The 25,582-nt window shown below is 48.5% G+C and overlaps 1 protein-coding gene across 1 annotated transcript in view; it reads left to right on the forward strand.

The window, feature by feature from the left end:
* Window positions 1-16,171: 16,171 nt before the first annotated feature.
* The window catches only part of LRRC58 (leucine rich repeat containing 58), a 48,554-nt gene continuing 39,143 nt past the window's right edge, over window positions 16,172-25,582 (forward strand). The window contains exon 1 of the mRNA XM_085621047.1: window positions 16,172-17,152. Within this exon, the coding sequence (XP_085477173.1) occupies window positions 16,533-17,152 (620 nt within the window). The 5' untranslated portion in view covers window positions 16,172-16,532. The remainder of the gene's footprint in view (window positions 17,153-25,582) is intronic.

A 25,582-nucleotide genomic window follows, 5' to 3' on the forward strand; every position in this document is an offset into this window, starting at 1 on the left:
GAACACAGGCAGACGACCAAGACAGAAACCCCCATAACGACTGAACCCCAGGCAGGAAAAGCTGATACCATGATGTCCATCAAGGAAGCCGCTCCTTACTGGGTCCCCCCACGAGGTCAGGGAACACACGATGACATCAACCACCAAGATGCGAAGGGAAGGGTTGTATATAACTGGGTCTATCAGCCATGGGACCGACAAGACATCCTGACCTTTAGAAAAACCCTACCTGACTTAAGAAAGAACCCGACTGCCTTTTACACAGAACTAGGTACGGCCTTAGGTTCAACTATAATGACCTTGGCGGATATCGATTTGTTCTTCAGGTTATGTCTGCCGGCTGATGTGTGGAAGCAAATCCGGAAAGTCGACCACGCTGAGCCGTTCGGATATACCTGGGTACAACTCGATACCATAGACAAGCATCGAGAACCTGGACAGAAACCTCTAAAGGCCATATTGGAACTCCCAAACAAGATTGTTCAGAAATTAAAGACCCTAATCCCAGAAAGGAAGGTAGACTGGTCGATAGTGACAGCTTGCCACCAGAAACCCCAGGAGGATGTATCCGAATACTTCTCTCGATTCGAGACAGTGTTTTCCGATTATAGTGGCCAGGACATGACCACTGCAACCGGACATCACCTCTTTGTCCAGAATTATGTGAAGGGTCTGTCACAGGAAGTCTCCCAGAAGTTACAGACCAGCGAGAGTAGTTGGGCAGCCTCCAAACCCGCAGCTATCCTCCAGATGGCCCAGTACTACGAACACCAAAAGAATGAGAACGATAGGGCGTCCGAGAGAAAGAAAAAGGAGCTGAAGGAAAGGGTAATGATCGCACAGTTGCAAGGGGTGACCATAGGAAGGGAACCTCCCAAGGGAAACTACCAACCGACTGCTCCTAGAAAACTACCCCCTAGAGACCATGCACCCACACCCTACATTGGACGCAGGGACTTAGACGAGAATCAGTGTGCGTTCTGTAAAGGGTTCGGACACTGGAAATCCCAGTGCCCGGTCCTTCTGGATATGAACAAGAATAGGGACACAAGAGACATAGCAAACAGCCCCAGAAATAGAGGACAGGGACGAGGGTACACGAACGACACCACCAACGACAGGCCGGACAGACCAAACACCTTCGACCGCCCCCGACAGAACCAGTGCCAGCAGTCCGACTACGAAAACGCCCATGACTTTGCATAGGACCGCCAGGGGCAAGGGAGGGATCCAGTCGAACTCCGTGTTGACCAGCAAGGTCCTTACGTCACTGCTAAGGTCCTGGGCACAAAGTCTCCATTTTTGGTAGATACTGGGGCCACACGTAGTGCGCTATCTAAACGGCTGATCCCAAGGGCACCCTTGTCTGGCTCACATGTAACCTCAATAGGCTTTGATGGAACGCCCTCCACTAATCCCTTGTCCGCACCAATCTCCTTTGACTTGGAAAATAACACCACTGACACGACATTTCTGCTCTCCTCCAACACCCCCGACGCCATTATGGGTCTTGATTTACTAAAACATTTCCGGGCTACCATCAGATGTTCCCCAGACGGAGTTCAAGTCATACTGCACGATAACCCAGATCTGTTCAGGCCTTGTCTCGCACGACGTATGCTCTCCATAACCGATGCTGACCTGTCCCTACTTGACACGTTACCCACACATCTATGGGCTAAAACCGACTCAGACGTAGGACGCATGGTGATCGACCCTGTACACATAACTGTCCGACCGGACGCAGTGCTCCCAAAGCTTCCACAGTATCGGATATCGCCCGAAGGCGAGAAGGCGTTGGTGGAAATCATCCAGTCCCTAGTCGATGCAGGAGTGGTAGAAGAAGTAGTTAGTAATGTTTGCAACAGCCCTATCCTACCCATTGTTAAGAAGCAAGGCGAGGGAGATGAGAAAGCATACCGCTTCATTGTCGACTTACGAGAGGTTAACAAAGTAGTCATACCTCAGTACCCCGTAGTCTCAGATATCACCACCATCCTCACCCTGATTCCGTCCACTGCCACTACCTTTACCGTTATTGATCTCAAGAACGCATTCTTTTCCATCCCCATCCACCCAGACAGCCGCTACCTTTTCGGCTTCACCTTAAAAGCCCGTTCGTACAGATTTTGTAGGGCACCACAAGGCTACACTGAGAGTCCCAGCATATATAGCCAAGCCCTCAAGAGACAACTGGATGCAGTTCAACTACCGGACGGAGTGGTGTTAATACAGTACGTCGATGATATTCTTTTGGCGGCCGACACCACTCCACTTGCTGTCACAGCCACCATCCACCTCCTCCACTTCCTCGCGGAGAACGGTCACAAGGTCTCCAGGAAGAAGTTGCAATTCTGCCAACCCCAAGTGACATACCTAGGCCATCTCCTATCCAAAGATGGGAGGAAGCTTACACCTGACCGAATTCAGACCATCCTAGAAACCCCTGTTCCCAAAACTCAGAAGCAAGTGCGGTCTCTGGTAGGCCTCACCTCCTTCTGTCGACAGTGGTTGCCAAACTTCAGTCTTATTGTAAAACCTCTGCTTTCCCTGTTGGCTAAAGATGTCCCCTTCCCCCTCCCCTGGACACCCGAATGCCAATCCTCCTTCAAAGAATTACGAGATGCCCTTTGCTCAGCACCAGTCCTAGGAACCCCAGACTACACTAAACCTTTCTCCCTCTTCACCCACGAAAGAGAGGGATGCGCGTTGTCTGTTCTAACCCAGTCCATAGGTCCCAAGCAACGCCCTTGTGCCTACTTCTCTGCCACTCTTGACCCTGTAGCCAGAGCTTTGCCCGCCTGCCTTCGAGCGGTAGCCGCCGCTGCTGTCTCTATCCGACAAAGTGAGGGGATCGTGCTTTCAAACCCCCTCACCGTGCTAGTACCCCATGCAGTTGACACCCTCCTGAACCAGACTAAGACTCAACACCTGACTAGCGCACAACTGACTGGTTATGAACTGACTCTGCTTGCACCCCACATCACGTTGAAACGATGCACCACTCTGAACCCAGCCACTCTGCTACCTCTCCCTAACAATGACCCCAATGCGTCCCCTATACATCACTGTGTGACCCTCACCGACGAACAGACCAAGAGTAGGGTTGACCTCCGAGATACTGCCTTCCCAGATCCTGACGGAGAGCTGTGGGTAGATGGCTCATGCATCAAGCTCCCCGACGGCACCACTTCAGCCGCCTATGCAGTCACCACGGCCCGAACAGTTGTTGAGACAGCCCGCATCACACAGCGATCCGCACAGGCGGCTGAACTGATTGCTCTCACACGAGCATGCATCCTAGCAGCGGGGACAACCGCAAACATTTACACCGACAGCCAGTACGCCTTCGGGGTGGTTCACCACTTTGGGCTCCTATGGAGGGAGAGGGGATTCCTGACTTCCCATGGCACACCCATCCTACATGGAGATCTAGTCTCCGCTCTGACCGAAGCAGTCCTCCTCCCCACACGGCTAGCTGTGATCAAATGCCAGGCACACAAAAAGGTGACGGACATTATAGGACAGGGAAATGCGCTGGCTGACATCACGGCCCGAACCACAGCCGAGAATAGGTCAACAACACGCATGTACGTGACCAGATCACAAACTGAAAAATGGAAGGATGCTAGGGAAACCATTAGAGACATACAATTGGCCAGCTCACCACACAAATTGACTGAATGGGCACGGGTGGGATTGAAAGACGATGAAGGTTGCAGGCGAACTAGAGACACGAACAAATGGTTGCTATCTGACTCATACCTGATTCCCATGCTGACCATGACACACTCCCCCGCACACATAGGGTCTGCCCCCATGATTGAACTCATCTCCAAAATCTGGCACAACGACAAAATCCCAGACTCAGCTAAACGCCTAGTCCAACAATGTCTGATATGCCTCCAACACAACCCTGGTAAAGGAACTGCTGTACCCAGGGGAGGGTTTGGGGTTCCTAGTCACCCCTTTGAGGTCCTACAGATGGACTACATTCAGTTAGAAAGGTGCCAAACCCTGAAGTACGTGCTTGTCGTTGTGTGCGCCTTCAGCAAATGGGTGGAAGCCTACCCAACCCGCGACAACACTGCTATGACTACCGCAAAAGTACTACTGAAAGAATTCTTCCCCCGTTACGGCCTTTGTCGAATTTTGTGGAGCGACAACGGCCCCCACTTCGTAGCCGAAGTTATCCAACTCATCTTAAAAGGGTTGGGTGTAAAACAGAAGTTTCATGCGGTCTTCCACCCCCAATCTGCAGGCTTGGTTGAGCGACATAATGCCACATTGAAACTCAAACTAGCCAAAATAGTTGCCACCACAGGACTGAAATGGCAGACGCCCTCCCACTAGCATTGCTATCAATGCGTTCCACTCCTACCAAACACCACTTAACCCCCTACGAGGTCGTCTTCGGGCGACCCATGAACCTTTGGACTGCACCAAAACCAGCATCCATTCACGACGTCCCGGACGTCCTCATGTCTGACCATCTGTACAATCTAACTAAAACGTTGTCTGTTATCCATCAGCAGGTGCTGCAAGCCATTCCCGATGCTTTCAGGGGCCCCGGACACGACATCCAACCCGGTGACTTTGTCCTAGTGCGCAACTTCCAGCGCACCAAGAGTCTGGAGCCCCGGTGGACGGGCCCCCTGCAAGTCCTGATCACCACCCGAACAGCTCTTCGAGTGGAGGGGAAACGTAATTGGCTGCATGCACACCACTGCAAGAAGGTATCATCGACCCTGACGACCACCGACAACATCACCGCCCAAGAGGAACTTCTGGACAAAGACCGACCATCCCTGAGCTGCTACCCGAATACAGAGACACTTGAATTGACTGAACATCCCGATCCCACTGTGCCATCCAAAGAAGGGTATACCCTACGACGAAAGGAGGGAACTTCAGCTAAGCAGACCATGAACTAAAGTTGAAATCTCAGAGCGGTAGCCTAGTCACCTCAAAGGCCTCCAGGAGAGAAACTAAACAAAGCCTGTGGTTCTGCCCGCTACCGAGTCCCTTGAAGGTGATGGAAGCGCCCGACATGAAGATGATGGAAGCAACCGGACGTCCGAAGATCCACTACAAAAACCCAAAGACTGACAAAATGCACCGCTCAAAGACTATTGCACTTTTTATTACCCTTCTCCTTTGCCTCCTTCTCATGGTCACTTTCTGGATCATGGAAGAAAACGCACCCGCTCATAAGACATTGCTGATCACTGCTCAACCCACCACCATGAAAGAACACCATCTGATTTCTCTTTCACCCCAACTCCGAGAAAGACGTAAGGAGTTCTGGAATAACTCTTTTGTGCAACTGCTCCACCAACACAATCTTGCCGCCAATGCCACTAACTGCTGGATCTGTGGATTGCTACCACATGCCACTGTACATTCTATCCCTTTCATCCCTTCGCCCTTCTCTGTCCATGGCTCCTGCCTCGCTTGGCTAATCCTCCTGCAAGAAAGTTACAAGGACAATGCCCTTTCCGGCAAAACTGTGTCGCACTTCTATCATGGGTTCTGGCTGAACCAAACTGGAAAAACCTCTGCCCCCTTTTGTCCTCTGAGATCAAACACCTCTTTCCATATGGACATCCCTGCCAAGGAGCGAGTTGAAATGCAGGTGTTCAACAACCCAGCCAGACCCACCTTCTCTTACCTCCGGAAACGAACGGCCGTCATCCTAACAGTGACACCTATCCGTCGTCAACATCACAGGTCTGGTGTGCCTCGAAGGCCTAGGAACACAGCCGGTAGGCCACAGTTCCTGTCTCATCACCCGAACATTGGACTCAGTTGACCCACCCTCCTTTGTTACCTCCCCAAATATGTACTTTGTCTGTGGTACTAAGGCCTACACCTGGCTTCCGAAAGGTTGGGGAGGCACCTGCTACATCGCTTTTATCCTTCCTCCAACATATGTGGCTCCAGCAAACCATCACCGGCAGAAACGTGCAAAGGACATTGTACAAGCCGACTCCACTGGAGCACAGTTCATGGATGCAGTAAAGGGACTTGTTCCACTATGGGGTCCAATGACAAACAGCCGTGCCATCCGGCACCTAACCCAGGCAGTCGAAACCACAATGAACATTACAGCCGGCATCCTCACCAACAACACCGCTGAGCTTCAGGCCGTCCGCCTGGTAGCTCTTCAGAACCGCCTCGTTCTAGACGTGGTTCTGGCTGATCGTGGAGGAGCATGCCGCATCATTGGGTCCAGCTGTTGTACCTACGTACCGGATAACTCACCCTCAGTCTACAAGGCGATTGAACACCTCCACAGACTTTCCGCGGAGGTTCATCAGGAGCAAGAAGGATGGTCGCTTGGGAGTTGGTTTTGGGACACTATTAAATGTTGGGGGTGGAGGTTGTTTACATTTATCATGATACCAATTGTGATACTGTGTGGGTGTTGTCTGGGGATTCAGTGCTTGCCACCTTTATGTTCACTTTTCACGAACTACATCGGACCCGGCAGCAAGAGGCTGTGTAGGCTTTTCACGGGTGCAGAGCAGCAAGGGCGGTGTGCCAATTTGCTCCCACCCCCCTCCCGGGATCCATGAGGCATTTAACGGACTGGCCTCTCTAGTAAACTCGTTCCTCTCCCCTTAATTAATTACATTAATTGGCGGAGTTTTCACTATTTAGTGTTTTTTTGATTTTCACATAAGTAGCCCACGGTAGGGTGGACCTTAGTGAGTTCACACCACCGGGGCTCCGCACACCCACTCTGGTCCTGAAGAATGCCCGATTAACACTCTTAGAGGCAGAAACATGTTGACCGCCGCGGAGTGAACCAGGTCTTTTATTTTTTTGACCCTCACTCCTTTTTATTCTTTTCCAATTAAGCAAAATTATTAAAGTTTTATTTTTGACTCAATTGGAGATTTTAAATTCACTTTCCCCACACAACAACACCCCGCTCCGCAGAAACCTGGCGTCGCAGCACACTGGGATGACATTCGGTCGTCCCAGTGGAAGCCCAATGATGAAGCATGTCACCAACCAGGTTGGCGAGTGAGGGCTTTTTATACCCACTGGGTATTGTTCCATAGTGGCCCACTTTCTTTCCATGAACATAACGGTTCATATGGAATCCGTGGCTCTGTGCTCTTTTGACTACAGTGTTGTTTTGACTACAGTGCCCCTTGATTTGAATTACTGTACACTGGCTTTGTTGATTGTGGATAATCTACTGAGGGGACTAGCCGTGTTGATCCCTTCCTCTCTTGTTGATTTTTGACACTTTTCACGAACTACATCTGCCCTAAGACTCTGAACTTTGAAGCAGAACGAATGAAAGCCCTGCACGAAGTAGAAGTACGTGGTATTATGGAGATAGATCCGAACTAAACAAGCTGGCGAGATATGTTAAAAGGGAGGACTGTGGAAATTTAGTTCGTATCTGAACATTATCTGCGCCATCTTGTCTCTCCCCAAGCGCCACACGCAGAAAACGCGCGACGGCCATTTTAGGCACCATGGTCTCATTGCCGATCGCCAGCGCGTCCCTCAGGCGCTGCAAACATCCCCCGCGCGCCGGCCACCCCCGCTCTCTCATACATGGGCCATAAACCCTCTCCTTTCTGCGCGACCCTGCCATGGAACCACATCCCGCGCCTGACCAACACCTCCTTTCATCCCATACATGGTCATACATCCTTTTGATAACCCCCTTCCTCTGCGCCCGATTGTCCGAACCGATCCCAGGCCATCACCTAGCCCTGCGGATGCAGTTTATTGCCCCTACTGTAAAGGAAACACCTCACATCAAAGGGATTACAGTAGATTAAGGCCCCCACCCCCCGAGACCCGACCAGTCGCACACACCCCTGGGAATTGGCGAAATGTCCAGCTGTGTGATAGCCATCTCCTACTGTGGGTGGGGTGGGGACTTCCACTGTAGTTATGTGTGGGAGCGGATCCGAGCCGGGGATTCCGAGGATGTTCTTTCATGTATCAAAGCAATCTCAAGAATGTGCCATGTACGATAAACCGGTAATAAAGCAATAAACCTGTGTATAAGAGGCCAGGCCTCAGAGATGTGGTTAGAGCACCTCGAGACGATACCTTGCTGTCCGATCTGATGTGTTCTGCTCCGACGGAATAAAACTTGTTTCCTGCCTTCCAGTCTCCGGCGCCTGCCTCTTTTGTTGGTTAATCATCGAATGGTATAAGAGGCGATTACCGCCGGGCAATACTTGAAAGGTTATCGACTGAAACTGCCGCTACCATTTAACAGAGTGTAACAGAAATCAATGCCCACAAGAAAAAACAAATCAATAGTGGCCAAAGGCACAATGCAGGGGGAGTGAAAAAAACCCACAGCAAGCCAAAGTGTAGATAAATCTGAACACTTAATCAAATAAATTCAAATGTGGAGGGAGGGCTTGCTGTCAGCAAAAAACTAGCACTCTAGGCAATGCCTATGCTTATTAATACAGCCCAAACGTTTTCAATAGCAAATGGGCGTAATAGGGGCAAATACTCAGGCTGTGGGCTCCCGGTGCGAAGCGACCGCTCTGACAGGCGAGAAACACCTGATTCGATAAACAAATATGGCCGCCGCGCATGCGCGGTAACGGCCGCCTGGTATTTTGAGATACGGAGCACTCGCAGCGCTAGCGCGAGCCTCCAAGCCCCTGTCTCCCTCTCCACCTACAAAACGCGAGCGCAAAGCGCCCGACAACGGGAGTTGAACCACACGCTCCCCGCACGAGAAAAGACAAGCGCGGCGAGCGAAACGGAAATTTCAAGCGTGCTGAAAAGTCGTAACCATGGCTACATAAACAAACAAGGTGAACGTTACGAAGCAACGAAACCCTGAAAGCACAATGCAACAGTAATCAGCAAGCATGCAATTTCACAGCGTAATGCATAAGAAAAGAAATAAGCACTTAACTGGCTGCGGAGCAGCAAAGAAAGAGGATGTTGTACTTGCCATATTAGCTTTTATACGGTGGACTCTATGGTTATATACGTCATACCCTAGTGTTTATGGGTATTATAGTTTTTTGTTACATATACTGTGTTCTTATTGGCTGCTGAGCATTTCTACTAAAGAAATGAGAAAGCATAATCGGAGCCTCCTGTCCTGACATAGAATTTCTCTTCAGTGCCTCCTTCATCGTTCCGGTATTTGGCTGTGGGTGGAGTTTGGACGTCATCCCCAGTGCTGTTCACGCACGCGTATTACACCCTGCATTCTGCTGTTCATCCCACGGTTTCCTGTTAGGTGGAGTACGGAAGGTACCAGCTGCACAAGCTATTCAGACAGAGTTTCCTTGCATGGTGTCTTCAACATTACGCTGTTTTCTCTCCGGTGGAGGTTGCTTCCTGACAAGTTTTGGTGATACACACACCTGGTAAGAATGTTCCATAGTGCGTTTACTGGTTTCTTCGGTGACACGCACACCTGGTGTTATTTCGTTGGTTTCAGTCTGCTCTCACTGACTTCTTTGGTCATACGCACACCTGTTATATTGTACTTTGAGTGTTGAGACTCATTCTTTTCTTGTACTAATCTTACTGACTTCTTCGGTGACACGCTCACCTGTTGTAAATTGTTCTTGGCGTGTTAAAGTGATTTATGTACTTTACCCATGTTAAGTATTCATTTTGGTAATGGCAATGTGCATATCTTCACAGTGCTTGTGTGGTGCAATAGGCTCATTTTAAGTTGTTATTTCTCTACTTAATAAGCAGGGTCATAGTAGCAGTTTATTATGGAGGCGTCTGGGGATAGTAGTGCTCCTCTTCCTGCTGTACCAAAACCTACGTTATCAGCACAGGTATCAGTCATACCACCCCCCTTTTTTCTAATGCAGCCAGGTTCTCCACCCATGCCCTGGGATGATTGGGTCTTGATGTTTGATAATTATTTAGAAGCATTGGATGGGGGGAATTTAAACCTTCAAGGAAAAAAGCTTTACTGTTGAGTGCTGTGGGTAAGGAAGGCCAGAGAGTCTTTAGGTATTTATGGCAAGCTGTTGGTGAGAATGTAGTAATTATTCAAAATGTATATTTAGAAGCCAGGCACAGATTAGAGTTGTCCTACGCCAAGGAAGAAAATGTAGGTATGTCTAGATACAAGTTTTATACCCAACACCAGAAAATGGATGAGAACATTGACGAGTTTGTGTCTAGACTTCGTGAATTATCCATGAAGTGCAACTTTGGTGCAATGACAGATGAACTTATTAGATATCAGCTCATTGTCCAAAGTGTGAACAAGAATATTCGGGAGAGGTTGTGGGCGGCTAATAATCCCAGCTTAACAGACGCCATAGGGATAGCCAAGGTCCTTGAACAGTCCAACCTGTCCATGAAAGAACTAGAGGAGGTTGAACAAAGAGGGGAGGTTTCTGAAGTGGGTGCTGTTTACAGATTTTCTCAATCTAGTGCTCAGTCTAGTATCTCCCGCGTAAGATACCCTAGCCAAAGGGGTAGGGTTTTACCCTTTTCTGCCCCGAGTAAGTGTTGCAACCGTTGTGGCAGTCTCAGTCATGGGCCTGAGTCCAAGTTTTGTTTTGCTCAGAACAAGGAGTGCTTGAGGTGCGGGTGTATTGGACATTTCGCTAAAATGTGTAGGATAGCCAGAAGGGGCAAAGTTGCCTGGGTAGCAGAGGAGACTGTTCAACAGGCTGAGACCCCTGACAAAATCTTTTGTGTTAATGATGAAATGCCTGTTGATGTTCAGAATGATTTGCGCAGGTTTAACAGGCCAAAGCAGTTTTTAAGGTTAATGGCATAGAGATGTCACTTATGGTTGACACAGGGTCTAAGTACACCATTGTTCCAAAATCCATTTTTACACGCATGTGGAGGGATACCAGTCTCAAACTCAAAGACATCACACCTACGAGTTATCAGGGTGAACTATTGACATTGTAGGGTTTATGGAATCCCTTATTGAGTTTGAAGGAAGGTCCATCCATGGTAAAGTTTGTGGCAGAAAGTGGGCTTGCAATTTTAGGATGGGTACATTAGTATGGTCTTCACACGAAAATCGATCCCAGAGATCCCACACAAGTCATGGTTGTAGAAGATGAATCCATGGAAGACATTTTTAATTCTCATCAGAATGTGTTCAATGAAAAATTGGGTCTTCTTAAAGGTTACGTCCATAAGATTGTTCTTAAGAAGGGAGCCATACATGTACAACAGAAGCTCGGATGGGTTCCTGTTATAGTCAGAGATGGGGTAAAAGAATTGTTACACGATATGTTGAAAGAGGGGATCATTGAGCCGGTGGAGGCCTCAGTCTGGGTTTCACCTGTGATGATCATGCGTAAGGCTGATGGTTGCCTTAGGTTTTGCGTGGACTTGAGGGCGCTTAATCAGAACATCATTGCCGACATCTACTCGTTGCTTGAACATCAACAAACTAGTGATGTTATTGAAAGGTGGAAACATTTTCACCAAACTCGACCTTAAGAGTGCGTATCACCAAATCAAGCTCCACCCGGATTCCATGGCTTTCACTTCTTTCATTCCTTTGGATGGAACATTTTGTTTTACACGTATGCCTTTTGGCCTTTCTTCTGCGGCCAGCGTTTTCCAGTGTATTATGTCACAAATTTTCAAGGCTATGTCTAACATTCTGTTTTTCCAGGATGACATTTTAATCTTTGGTGCAACTGTCCAAGAACACAATGCTGTGTTGAATCAAGCTCTGAAAAGGATTTCAGAGTTGGGTATCAACTTGTGCAAGGAGAAGTGCTCTTTTCTCTCTGAGAGTGTGGAGTATTTAGGCTACACAGTGTCCTCTGAAGGTGTCAAACCCAAATTGTGTCTTCTCAAGGCCATTGAACTAGCACCAAGACCCACTGACAAAGACCAACTAAGGTCTTTCATGGGCCTAATTGAATACTATGCAAAGTTTGTCAAGTGTTTTGCCACCAACACTGAAAGGTTCAAGGTTCTTTTGTGGAAGGGTCAGAGTTTTGTTTGGAGTTCGGAACAAAAGGAATGTTCTGAGGCCATCAAGAAAGAGATTTGTGATCCTGGAATCTTGTCTCTATTTGACATCAAGTTACGATCTATTAACACAGTGGATGCAAGTGCAACGGGTCTGGGTGCAATATTATCTCAGAATCATGCTGGGGTTGAAAAGACTGTGTCTTTTGCTTCAAGGACTCTATCCAACTCTGAGAGGAACTACTCTGTAGTTGAGAGAGAGGCCTTGGCTGCTGCTTGGAGTGTCGAATATTTTTGCACATTTGTATGGAGCACTGAATTTTCGTTGCGCTCAGATCATAAACCAATGCTAACTATTCTTTCCTCTGGTGGTGTGGGTAAAGGATCAGCTCGTTTAGCCAGGTTGGCAACTAGACTGCAGGAATATCGGTACTCTGTTGAATACATTTCAGGGTGGCAAAATAAACAAGCGGACTGTCTATCCAGATTGGCGCTAGATAGTTCTCTGGTTGACGACAGAATAGGTTCTGACACATGTGATGATCCAGTGGGTGTCTGTTGAGGATGTGGTGTGTGAGGGGTCAGGTGCGTTCTGCTTGGATGAGTGGAACGATGAGATGACTAAAGATTGTACCCTCATAGAAGTGAAGCGCCTGGTTAACCTTGGCAAAAGGAGAGAGAGTTGTGTTCCCACATCCGTACACTCCTTTCTGAAAGTCTTAGATGAGTTATCTACTTGTGGTGGCAAGGTACTCATGAGAGGGGACAGGTTTGTTCCACCTTTTTGGTTAAGAAACAGAATCTTTGGCATGGCCCATGAAGGTCATCTCAGACAAGGATTGACTCAGCACAGGGTCAAAACTCAATTTTGGTGGCCAGGAATGGATGGTCAAATCTCGAATAGGGTTGTCAATTGCAAGATTTGCAAGGAGAACGAGAAGAGACTCAAAGTCGGTAAACAAGCGCTCATGAGTCACATCGCTGATCCTGGCAAACCTTGGCATAGTCTCTGCATTTACTTCATTGGCCCCATGTCGGAGATGGATGAGGACTGCAGGTTAGTGTTGGTTGTGGTGGATGTGTTTTCCATGTGGCTTTCGGTGTATTTTCTACGATAAATTACCACCATATCTACCATAGTATGTCTCACCAAGATTTTCCAGGAGGAGGGGTCTCCATCCATCCTCATCACAGATAACGGGACACAGTTTCCCTGGACATGGAAACTTTTCTCAAAAAACATGGTATTATTCATCATCGCACTGCATTGCGTAATCCCCAAGGCAATGGTATCCTTGAGAGAGTCAACAGAATGGTGAAGGGGGTTATACAAATGGCGGTGTCTACTGGAATAGATGTCAAGAGGGCTGTCCAGGATCTTGTCTGGGCTTATCGCACTACCACTCAAGAGGCTACATCTAAGTCACCCTTAGAGATCATGAGAGGTCGATCTCCGGGGAGTAAGTTAGTGCCTGCTTGGTTAAAAGAGTGGGTATCGAGTAATAGTTCTTGCAACTCTGAGTTGAGGGTCGATGTGATCTCCAAGAGTGCTGTGAGGGTTGGTGAATGGGTCAAGATCAAGTCTGGTCGTATTGTTAGGGGCTTGTCTAAGTTTAAAGGACCATACAAAGTTGTGCGTGCTTTTGATTTTTATGTCATTTTGGAGAATGGTGAACGTTGGAATCGGCGCAGAGTTGCTCTATATCAGAGAGGAAGAGTGTGTGAAAGAGAAGAGGAGAGAGAGTGTGGTGGCTATCTCTTTATAGATTATGTTGAGTTCGATCATCTTGGGAAAGGGAGGCGTGCTTCTGCTGTGACAGGTGAACCTGTCCCTCCTATGAGTTTGGATGGCAGAGGCATTACTCTTGACAATTGTGAGAGGAGTACCACTTCTCGCGTTGGGAGGATTTGTAGACCTCCTATGTATTTGAAGGACTATGTGTCTTGACGAGTTTTTGTAACATTTCTTGTGTCAAGACCTGACTGTGTTCTTTGACCGATAATTTCTCTTTTATTCTCTTTTTAATGTTTTTGTTTTTCCTTCTTCTGCCTCTCCCTCCTTTTGTTTTCAGCTCTTTGTTTTATTGTTGAACGAAAGGGGATGTCATGCTGGCTCACCTTCCCCGCACCATGAGAGCTCGAGGACACCTCGCGGTCTCGTGGGCTACAATACTATGGAATATTGTGGCTTTGAACGCGCTGGTGGAAGCGGTTGCTGCGGGCTGTGGTACCGGCCAAGTGCTGGGGTCTGCCATTACTGCATTGCCGTAATAAACCACAATACTTACCAGCACCGACAACTTGTGTGGTTTCTCCGTCTACAATACATAACAGGACAAATATGCAAGGGTGGTTGACACATAAAGTCTAAGAAAGAGAAACACACCACATCCCCATTTACCATATTAAATATAAATTCCTGAATCAGCACCTGGGTCTTCTCTCTTTTGTTGGTCACATAACTCCACAGCAGTTTGAACTTCATTTACAAACAGCTCCAACAAGGCACCGTATGTCATGTAATTTCACTGCTATAAATCCTTATCGCTAGTCAACCTCTGACCTCCTTTCCTTGCCGCCAAATAAATATCCATTTGGAGTGGCTCGTACCAGGCACAGCAGGTCTGACCCAAAAGCAGTGGCTGCCTGTCAGAGCACTCCAGTCTCTAAGATGTCAGCCAGCATTTGATACCAGATTGAACCTTTAAAACTACAATGTTGACACTGGTTAAACGATCATCATTGTCATTCTGAGCACATTCAGAGCTCAGAAGGGCACACTCTTTAGCTGTCAGTGTTTGCGTTCAATGTGGGCAGGCTGTCTGTTGGAAAAGACACTGGTGGGGCGTTCAGGGCTTCTCCTTTTGTCTTCCCGCGTCTTCAATCTCCGTCTCTTCTTTGTTTTCATTAGTTCCTGATGTAGGTTTGCTTTCTGGTCGTCACCAGTGCTATAATTGATGAAGCCTACTTGGTAAGCAGGAGTTAGGTAGTCAGTTCATGTAGATTGTTGTAGGTTTATTGGTTACTTAGTGGAACACCCCACAAGTAGAAGCATCCTCTCTACCCAACCCACTCTTTAATAGCCGTCTATCCTTCCAGTCACTCACCAACATTCTACATAAGCTTGGCTAAGCAGAGCAAGGAAAGCATTGCAAACACAGCACATTATAACAATGAGCACTAGATTAAATAACACAAGTTCTGAATCATTTTTTAGGCACTGGGAGATTAAGTGATTATTTTAATGCCAGGACTGGTTCCCCTGTTCCAAAGTCGGTAGTTCTGGTGTTAGGCCACATCTCCTTCACTAACAGAGAAATATAATCTTCGTTTTAGAAAATTATATAGTACTACACAGAGCTGCACCAACCTAAATAAACACTGTGCCCCAACGTAAGCCTCTTGTGTGCCACTTGCTCGAGTACTAAAACTACCACCCTCACAATGGCAACGCTCGTCAGCAAACTTTGCACCTCCACAAATGTCTTCAGCTGCGTTTATGTAAATTTGAATAAAGGTTTTTGAAGTATACAATAAAACGCACTTTTTCAGTTTAAAAAGATTTTGTTCAGGCTAAGAAAAACATAGTACAGTTGATTTACATAAAGATGTAGATAAGAATATTTGCATCAGAAGTGTATAGGGTAACATTTCATAGTTCATACGATATGTTATGCCATGAAGGAATAACAAACTCATGATGAAAAAAATCATGTTTTAATTAAAAAGAAGACGAGACAGGAGAAATAGGGTAATGTTACACAGAGTTAAAGATTATGATTTGATAAGAAAGGAGTCAAAGATAACCATAATAAATGGAACTTAATATGTACCAAAGTAACAATAAAGTAATGAAACACACTTTAAAATGAGGTGAGCGCACACAAAGAAACATACAGCAACTTCCAATTACTGTATTTTTAGATACAGTTTTCAAAGGTGTTAGAAAATGCAACTTCGATGAACAGCCAGGACATGCTGTTCTTTTACGTGCAAAAAAACACCGAGCGTAACCGGGCCAGAGTACAGCCAGAACCCGCAGCGTCATTGTGATGCACACAGTGTCCTCTGCGAACCCTGTGTAGCTCTGGAACGGGATGACTCAGCAAAATGTGGGTGTTGGACTCACCCCCTTCTGACGTCACAGCCGACAAAGCGAACCAGCGGGTGGACATCCAATTATGGGATGGAGAGGCCCCGTAAGCTGTATAATACATAATTGCATCTGCGACGCACAGGTCTACCTCCGGATGCTGCTCGCGCGGAACAACCTACATTTTCGAGTTATGTTATACTCCGTGCAGTTTCCGGGGTTGGAAAGTTGTATAAGTTGCTCATTAACTATCGACATAGAAACTGGACAATCATATAACATTGCTGCCAAGTCGAGAGGCACAAAGAGCTAGAAGACATATAGCAGCCACCAATGAACAAGCGTCCTTGACTGTAAGTTAGCTACGATCGCCTATAGGAAACGGCGTGGCATGAACACAGATGAGGGACTGCCGCTGGCAGGCGTAGAGCATTGTACTTTGGTCCTGCGGCAGAGAGGGCATAGACACTGAAGAGAGACTAACAGTACCGTCCTGTCACGGGCCATGGAGGATCCCGAGAGCGGCGCTCCCGGAGAGTCACCGGAGCAGGACCCCGAGTGGGCTCCGACAGCGGGAGAACACGAGTCCAACGAGGTCTTTGAGGAGGAGACCCCTGGAGCGGAGGCGGCGCGACTCCCTATGGGTGTCGCGGAGCCGGCGGAGGCGGAAGACGGGGGGCCCGAGTCCTCGGAGGGGCTGGTACTGGACTTTTCTCGCCTCGGCCTACGCACGCTCTCCCCGGAGCTCTTGGGCCCCGTGGACAGGCGGCGGGCGCTACGGCGGCTGCTGCTCCCCTATAACCGGCTCCCGGCGCTACCACCGGCGGTAGGCGGAATGCGGGACCTGCGGCTGCTGGACGTGAGCGGCAACGCACTGTCCCTACTGGGCCCCGAGCTGCTGGGCCTGCCGCACCTCCGCACCCTGCTGGCCAAGAACAACCGACTGCACGAAGGCTCGCTGCCCAAGGAGCTGGGCCGCTTGCAGCGCCTGGAAGTACTCAACCTAAGCGGCAACCGCTTCACCTGCATCCCGGGTTCCTTGCTCCAGCTGAAGGGGCTGCGCTCCTTGAGCCTCGGAGGCAACCGGTTGAAGAGCATCCCGGCCGATATAGAGGCGCTGATCAGGTACGGGGGGGAGGGGTGGGGGGCACAAATGGTTGTGAGAAGTTTATGAAGGGCACCTAGGGGGACACAGGTGGTAGTAAAGAGTGTCTGAAGGACATCTCAACTTGGAGACAGGCCCTGATTTGAGCAGTTACGTAGGGCACAGGTGGTCGTAAGGGAGTATCTGTAGAGCACCTTTGTGGACATAGGTGGTAGTGAGGAGTGTGCGAATGGCATCCCAGTGGCACAGGTGGTAGTGAGGAGTGTGCGAATGGCATCCCAGTGGCACAAGTGGTAGGGAGGAGTGTGTGAAGTGCATCCCAGGGGGCACAAGTGGTAGGGAGGAGTGTGTGAAGCATCCCAGGGGGCACAAGTGGTAAGGAGGAGTGTGTGAAGGGCACCACAGGGGGCACAAGTGGTAAAGAGGAGTGTGTGAAGGGCACCCCAGGGGGCACAAGTGGTAAGGAGGTGTGCGTGAATGGCACCCCAGGGGGGCACAAGTGGTAGGGAGGAGTGTGTGAAGCATCCCAGGGGGCACAAGTGGTAAGGAGGAGTGTGTGAAGGGCACCACAGGGGGCACAAGTGGTAAAGAGGAGTGTGTGAAGGGCACCCCAGGGGGCACAAGTGGTAAGGAGGTGTGCGTGAATGGCACCCCAGGGGGGCACAAGTGGTAAGGAGGTGTGCGTGAAGGGCACCACAGGGGGCACAAGTGGTAAGGAGGCGTGCGTGAAGGGCACCACAGGGGGCACAAGTGGTAAGGAGGCGTGCGTGAAGGGCACCCCAGGGGGCACAAGTGGTAGGGAGGAATGTGTCAAGGGCATCCCAGGGGGCACATGTGGTAGGGAGGAGTGTGAAGGGCACCAGAGGTAGGGAGGAGTGCGTGAAGGGCCCAAGTGGTAGGCAGGAGTGCGTGAAGGGCACCCCAGTGGTAGGCAGGAGTGCGTGAAGGGCACCCCAGTGGTAGGCAGGAGTGCCTGAAGGGCACCCCAGTGGTAGGCAGGAGTGCCTGAAGGGCACCCCAGTGGTAGGCAGGAGTGCCTGAAGGGCACCCCAGTGGTAGGCAGGAGTGCCTGAAGGGCACCCCAGTGGTAGGCAGGAGTGCCTGAAGGGCACCCCAGTGGTAGGCAGGAGTGCCTGAAGGGCACCCCAGTGGTAGGCAGGAGTGCCTGAAGGGCACCCCAGTGGTAGGCAGGAGTGCCTGAAGGGCACCCCAGGGGTAGGCAGGAGTGCGTGAAGGGCACCCCAGGGGTAGGCAGGAGTGCGTGAAGGGCACCCCAGGGGTAGGCAGGAGTGCCTGAAGGGCACCCCAGGGGTAGGCAGGAGTGCCTGAAGGGCACCCCAGGGGTAGGCAGGAGTGCCTGAAGGGCACCCCAGGGGTAGGCAGGAGTGCCTGAAGGGCACCCCAGGGGGCACAGGTGGTAGGGAGGAGTGCCTGAAGGGCACCCCAGGGGGCACAGGTGGTAGGGAGGAGTACGTGAAGGGCACCTGGGGGGCACATGTGGTAGTAAGGAGTGTCTCGAGACCACACAGTGAGACACGGATGTATCTGAAGAGCATCTCGACGTGGAGAGAGACCTTGAGCAGATATGGGCTGGGCACAAGTGGTAGTAAAAAGTGTACGAAGAACATCTGGACGGAAGAAAGGCTTTGAGAGGGTACAAGGGGCCCAGGTGGTAGTAAGCAACATCTGAAGGGCACCCTGGGTGGATAGAGCCTCTGAGCAGGTACAGAGGGTGCAGGTGGTTGTAATAAGTGTGAAGGGCTCCCCAGAGGGCACAGTTGTTACTAAGGAAAGAATAAAATATTTTCCCAGGATGACACATTGCGTCCAGTTTATGGGTCAAGTACACTACCGTTAGGTTGAGTAGATTATTCACGTTACTAGACCTGCATGTGTAGTAAGATTTTTATCATTTTTCGAGGCCTGTAGACCATTGTAAGCTATGGGCCATGTAAATAACTGAAGCACCCTTTGTATTGGTAAATAATTAGAACAACCTTCCCCTCTGTCTTTCCCATTAGTTATCCAGCTTGTTAGCCCTGGTATTATTCAAACCTTCACTCTGATTCTCTCTAGTCTATTCGGGGACTAAAGTCGCAGTCTTCTGTGACACGCTGGACCCCGGAAATAGCTTCCAGCTTGAACACTCCTCACTGGATTTTTCGCTGTTTACATTACTGGAACCTCTTTTCGTAACTACAGGCTGGGACCAGCACAGCCGACATTTTAATATGCTGGATCCCATTCACAAGGGATGTTAAGAAGAATCCCCTGCAGATGGAGAGTGCAACCATGTTTATATCGCTCTCTCCTGCTGCTGGTTCGTTAAACGTGGGTAGCCTCCAAAGCTTCATTGGGCCTGTATACCAAGTTTATGTAATGCAAGCAGATTATCTGGTGTGCTTATGATATACCAGAAGTTATCTTAAAGCGGTCCATCATAAACCCCAGGCTGTAAGGATTCAGTAGAACCTGGTCAAGCCCTGTGCTATTTTCTTTGGTCGAAGCCTACCAGACAGCGCAGCAGTTTGGTTTGCTAAATACATCTTGGGGCATTCAGAAAGCTTACCTTGGAACGTGTTCCACCCGTTGCTTACCATTGGCTTTGTGGTTTGTAACTCATATTTTCTGACTTTCTATTTGCTGGCTTTGTTAGCTTAAGGCTGTCCTGCTGGTGTTTGTCCCTCCTGTTGCCCAAACCTTGTTTACTGTATTCTTCCATAAACTTGCTTTCTGTAAACCGGCCCTTAAATCTTGTTCTTGTCTTATCACATTTGCTGTGCGTTTAAAGACTGAGGTCAAATGTCAAGCTCTGTCTTCAGACAGGGCTTGATGTCTACTTTCGTTTCTCTGACTTCAAAGTGGAAGAATTTATGTGGCAGTCCTGAGTATCCATGTAAGAGGAGAGGGTGTAAAAGGTTGTTTTTTTACTACACACTAAAAACTGTGCTAATGTTTCAGAATATATCAGAATTGGTGCAAATAAAGCTCCTTTTTTTGTGTGTAATTCTCAGGTATGGTGGAAACAAATATGTGAATACGATCAAAACCCATCAGTACACTATGTGATGGCATTTGCACACATTATCATTTGTGTGTAGTAAAACTGTTTTTCAGTGCAAATGTAATGGCGATTTCAATTGAAAATGTGTGGTTTGTTATGGCAGTGCGCTACAACCCCATGCATACTCCACTCTATGCCACTCCACAACATACTCCATCACTCTGACACTCTACAACACGCCATATGACTCCATTCCACTCACTCCACGACACACACATAGCGCCACTCTATACCCCCAATCCACCCCATTCCACCCTACACCAATGTATCGCAGCCTGCTACAACCTACCCCACTCCAATTTCCCTACTTGAATCTACCTCACCCCAACTTACCCACTCCAATCTACCCCTTCCCAGTCTACCCCACTCCAATCCAACTCACTGTACTCCAAACTACCTCACCCCTATTAATCTCACTCCAATGCACCCACTCTGTACCCTTCTCAAATCTACTCCACACTACCCACCCTCCACTGCACTCTTCCCCCATCTCCACTGTTCCCAATCTACCCCATCCCACAACAGTCTACCCCAATATATCCCACTCTCCAATCTACTCCACTCCAATGTTCTACAATCCACCCCAAACTACCCCACTCCATTCTACCCCACTATAATCCACCCACTCTGTTCTACCCTCCTCTAATCTACCTCAATCCACTCTACCCCACGCCACTAATGTTTTGCCTTGCTGAAAAGCAGCCAGGCTGATGTACATAATGGCTAAAACACATCCAAGCCAAATCCAATTGCTCTAGAAAGAGGTGTGGCGCATCAGCCAGGGCAGCGTACTCCGGAACCCGGGGGCTTACGGTTCGATCCCCGGCGGCAGATTAGCCCAGCACCATGCGACTCTGGCAATAGCTCGCTTAATCGTCCCAATGGCTCCCAGCGCCTTGACGCCCTCGGGTAATTATTCGCGCTTTACAAATACTGGACATTTACATCTAGCATAGGCTGGAGCTATTGGCTTTGCCAATGCTTGTTTGTTATACCGCCATGTGTATTGGGCTATGCTTGTGTGTATAGTGAGCTTGCATGCTTATTTTGAACTCCTCCTTGGAAGATATCGTAGCACTCTGGGATTTCAGCCAAATAGCTCGTGTTCCTGTTTTCCACGAAATGACTGATGTGTTTGCCAGGTGTTCCTCTCTGTGTCCTCTCATCTACGTGTACGTTTGAATTAGTGACCAAGTGTGTTGCTGATAGGCAGGTTTGTCAAACAAACTTTATAAGCGTCCTGTAAGTATGAGGCCCACGGATTTCTTCCAAATATTTGGGGAACATGATAGCATCGGCGATGTTTTGTTAATGTGTTGTCCCACTTCCAGAATGTCTGCACACACTACAATCCTGGCACTTCGGCGACAGTATAGTGCCATTAGTTCACACATGTGAAAACTGGACTTGTGAAGCGCAGACCTGGTTACAGAGCAGAAGAGTGCTGGCCATGGGAAGGGCCCTGGGAGTGAGCTCCAGAATGAGCGGGGAAAATGGGTGTTTGTGGGCTGAATGCTAAAGTGCAGTGACTTTGTAGGATGGAGGTAGTTTGATGGTATCTGCGATATTGTTCCAGATCCTGGGAGCATAGACTGAAAAGTCTTCTTCTTTCATATACTGTTTCGTTTTTTCCAGCCTAGCAGTGCAATTGCGCTGTTCGCTGAGGTGGATACACTCTCGGTCAGCGATGCAGAGGTGCTGTGTCCTATGGCCCTTTTGGTGATTCAGCTGGTCCTTAAGAGGATTGTAGTTTCATGAATGTTGTTGTGATGAGACATGCTTTTAACATGGCATCGAGCTGGGACTCCGCAGTATTTGTAATCCACAGACTAGGCCGAACTACTAGCCCACTTTCTAAAAGTCTGAAGTAAGCCTTAAGTAGATGAGTAAATGGGAATTGGATCAGGTAACATTTATTTTATATGAAAGGGGCGGAGAATCTTAACATTTCAGTACTTTGACTTGCATGGCAGGCCTGGTTTCTGCCACAATGGAGCCATCCGATCAAGAGAAGCGTCTTAGCATGGCAGAGGCTTTCTACCAAGAGTTAAACACCCTCTTTTGTGTGTGTGTGGGGGGGGGGGGCTGTTTCTTTCAGCATGGCGTCTCACACTGCATTTAATGTTACTCCATTGAAGAGGTAAATCTCATCCGTCTCTATTGGCCTCTTCTGAGCCCGCCTTCATATTTGAGGTTATTTCGTTATAATAAATGCTTTTTGAGGACACGATCCAGATTGAATTTTCTGATAGTGTGCCCCTGACTAGAGGGTTAGAATGAGAGGTTTTGTGATATTAAGCAGGATTAGGTGCGAGAGAGAATGTGCATAATCGGCGCTTTGCATCAAGTGAGAGATTAAAAATGACCGTATTTGGCGTGTGACTGTGACTTAGCACTTTACTTAGAACTCAGTGAATCTGAGTATGATACGTTGGCATCTAAAGGCCACATTTCAGCCGGAATAGTACCCAGCAACATTGCTTCTGCTGACACTGAATTTTCGAACTTAGTGAATCTCAATTACTTTGGCCTCCAGTTGCCGGGAGATCACTGTTGAATGTGCGTGATCTCCAGCCTGGCCTCTAAATGCCTGCCACCACCTGAATTTCCGACTACACCTAAGAAATGGAGCTGCATAGCAGCAGCTGATTTTCCCTGTCTGCCACTCACCCCTTCCCCCATATCCGCACTTGCAGAGTACAAAAGACTTGGGTGCAGAATTACAAGCCCCTTGCGCCACCATTGTCAATTGTTTTGACGCAACAGCGGCACAGACAAACAATGCGGCCTATTTACAACATGATGCATCTAGAGTTGCGTCACGTTGTAAAGACCTGCGTCACATACCTGTATCAGGTATAATGTATGCAGGGTGGGCATCTCCCCACAGGAAGGCCTCGTAAAAGTGACGCAGTGAAATCTACAAAATTTCACTGCACCGCTTTTAAGGCGCCACTGCATCAAAACCTTGCGCATGCTTGGAGCAGCCGTAAGGAGTGACGTAGTACAGCAAGTATAGGCCTCAAAATACATTGTTGGAGTTGCGTCATGCTTGGGACACTACTCCAGCAATGCGTGACTTTTGGGCCAATAGATGCATCAGAATTTCTGACGCATCTGGTAATCCTTGCGCCATGGAGCACTGTATTGTAAAAACAGTGAATCCATGGTGGCGCAAGGACATTTGACGCTGGCGCAAGTAAACTGACACATCTATGCAGATGCATCAGTTCCGTGTAAAACTGCCCCTTAGACTTCCAAAATGCCTCCTACCCTGTCCTCTCGCAGCCAATAAAATATAAAATAAAAATATATATGTTCATGAAAATGTGCAGTTCAGAAAAAAGCAGCCGCATGGTTGGAAGCTGGAGCTTCCAGGCCCTATTAAAAAAAGGTAAGAAACTCTCTGGAAGAGATGGGAGAAGCAGCAGGTGAGCTGGGTGGGGTGGAGCAGCGTAGTAAGTGCAGGGGTGGCTTGCTTCGCAAGATCTACAGATTGATCCCCACCGGAACCAGAAGGACGGTCCCCCAGGCCTTTGTCAGCAGCAGGCTGGACTACGGCAACACCCTCTACGCGGGAACCACGGCCAAACTCCAGAAAAGACTTCAACGCATACAGAACGCCTCCGTACGTCTCATCCTCGACATCCCCCGCCACAGCCACATCACTGCCCACCTGAGAGACCTGCATTGGCTCCCCGTCAATAAGAGGATCACCTTCAAGCTCCTCACCCACGCTCACAAAGCTCTCCCCAACGCCGGACCAGCATACCTCAACAAACGACTCACCTTCTACGCCCCGAACCGCCAGCTTCGCTCCGCTGACCTCCCCACCATTCCAAGCATCCACTGATCGACCACCGGTGGCAGATCATTCTCCCACCTCGCCGCCAAGACATGGAACACCCTCCCCATCCACCTGCGACAGACCCAGGACCTGCTGACCTTCAGGAGACTTCTCAAGACCTGGCTGTTCGAGCAGTAGCAGCACCCTCCCCTTAGCGCCTTGAGACCCTAACGGGTGAGAAGTGCGCTCTACAAATGCATTGATTGATTGATTGATTTGAAGGAGGAAGCACTATGCGAGGGAGAGAATAAGAAAGAATGTGTTCCCGTTACAGTGACGAAATACAAAATAAGAAAAGTAGTTCCCTGAACGTAAGCAGTGGAAGGCTACAAGTCATCCAGTTAAAAGTAGGGTAAAGAAGCTGTGCTCTAGGGTAGGGATAAACACCAGAAGAGGAAGGAAAGCCATTGAATAATAAGCTTGCTTGCTTCACAAGAAAGCTGTCAAATGGCCAGTAATTGGCTGGCCCAAAGTCTGCTGTATTGTTCAATATAGGTTTTTGGCAACACACAACTAATGGCTTTATGTGGCAAGACCTAAAAAGGGTTTCTATACCTGTTCAAAGTACAGCTGCCTGCTACAAGGCACCATTTCTTATTCAAACTATGCAACAGGTTTTTTTTTATTTTTTTACCTTAACATTTTTATTTCAAGAATATGACTGACACCTTTTGAGGATGCCATGTCTTATCATTTTTTTCTATTTCTAATGCTTTTGCTTGCAATAGAAATTAAAAACAAAATTAAATATTACATCAGCTCGCCGAGATCAGACCTGTTGACTTTGTCTCATTTGCTTTGCCAAGAGGCCTGGTATCGTGCTTAGCTGTGTAGGAGTGTCGTAATCGCGGAGTCTCTTGGACACTGGGTGCATATTTCTCCACTCCATCCTTCGCTATGCAGACTAAACGTCTGGGACAGGCTGCAGATTGTTTCTGGGCCCTGAACTAATGTGCTCTCAAGGCCGGTCACAGTCCCACTCTCATCTTGTCAAATCTCAGCTTCTTCATCCCAAGAGCTTCTGATATGGTTTCGGCAGCCCAAACTCCTTTTATCTTTTTCACTCCCAGGATTCAGAGGTCCATTCTATGTATACATGCAAAGTCTTTATCCATCACACCATTCAGTGTGTCTAATGTAACTGTTCTTTCTCTTGCTGTGTTTAAAGTGTGGCCAGCAGTTAAGCTTCTCTTTTTATGGAAGAATGCTGCTGCTTTGCTTCGTAGGCTTCTAAAGCCAGCATTCAGGGCTCTTGTCTTTGAGATATCTCCATGTAGGCTTGAGGTGGACCCGTCTCTATGCCCTATCCCTATAACAGCAGGGTTTGTGAAGACATGTCACTCTTTTTATACTGAGAGAACAGTTTTAAAAAGTTGAACAAACTTGTTTTTTAAGCAAAGATTAAACCTGAATGAAAAAGACAACATTGACCGATTTGCATGGCTGATGTCCCAGTCCTCCCACTGCTGGGAATCGGCTGGGGAGAGTTGTCTGTGAGGAGGAGGGAAGGCTTTCCACAGCTGTGCCAATGGATATTGT

This window comes from Triturus cristatus, chromosome 8 (assembly GCF_964204655.1).
Source record: "Triturus cristatus chromosome 8, aTriCri1.1, whole genome shotgun sequence".
NCBI classification, from domain to species: Eukaryota; Metazoa; Chordata; class Amphibia; order Caudata; family Salamandridae; genus Triturus; species Triturus cristatus.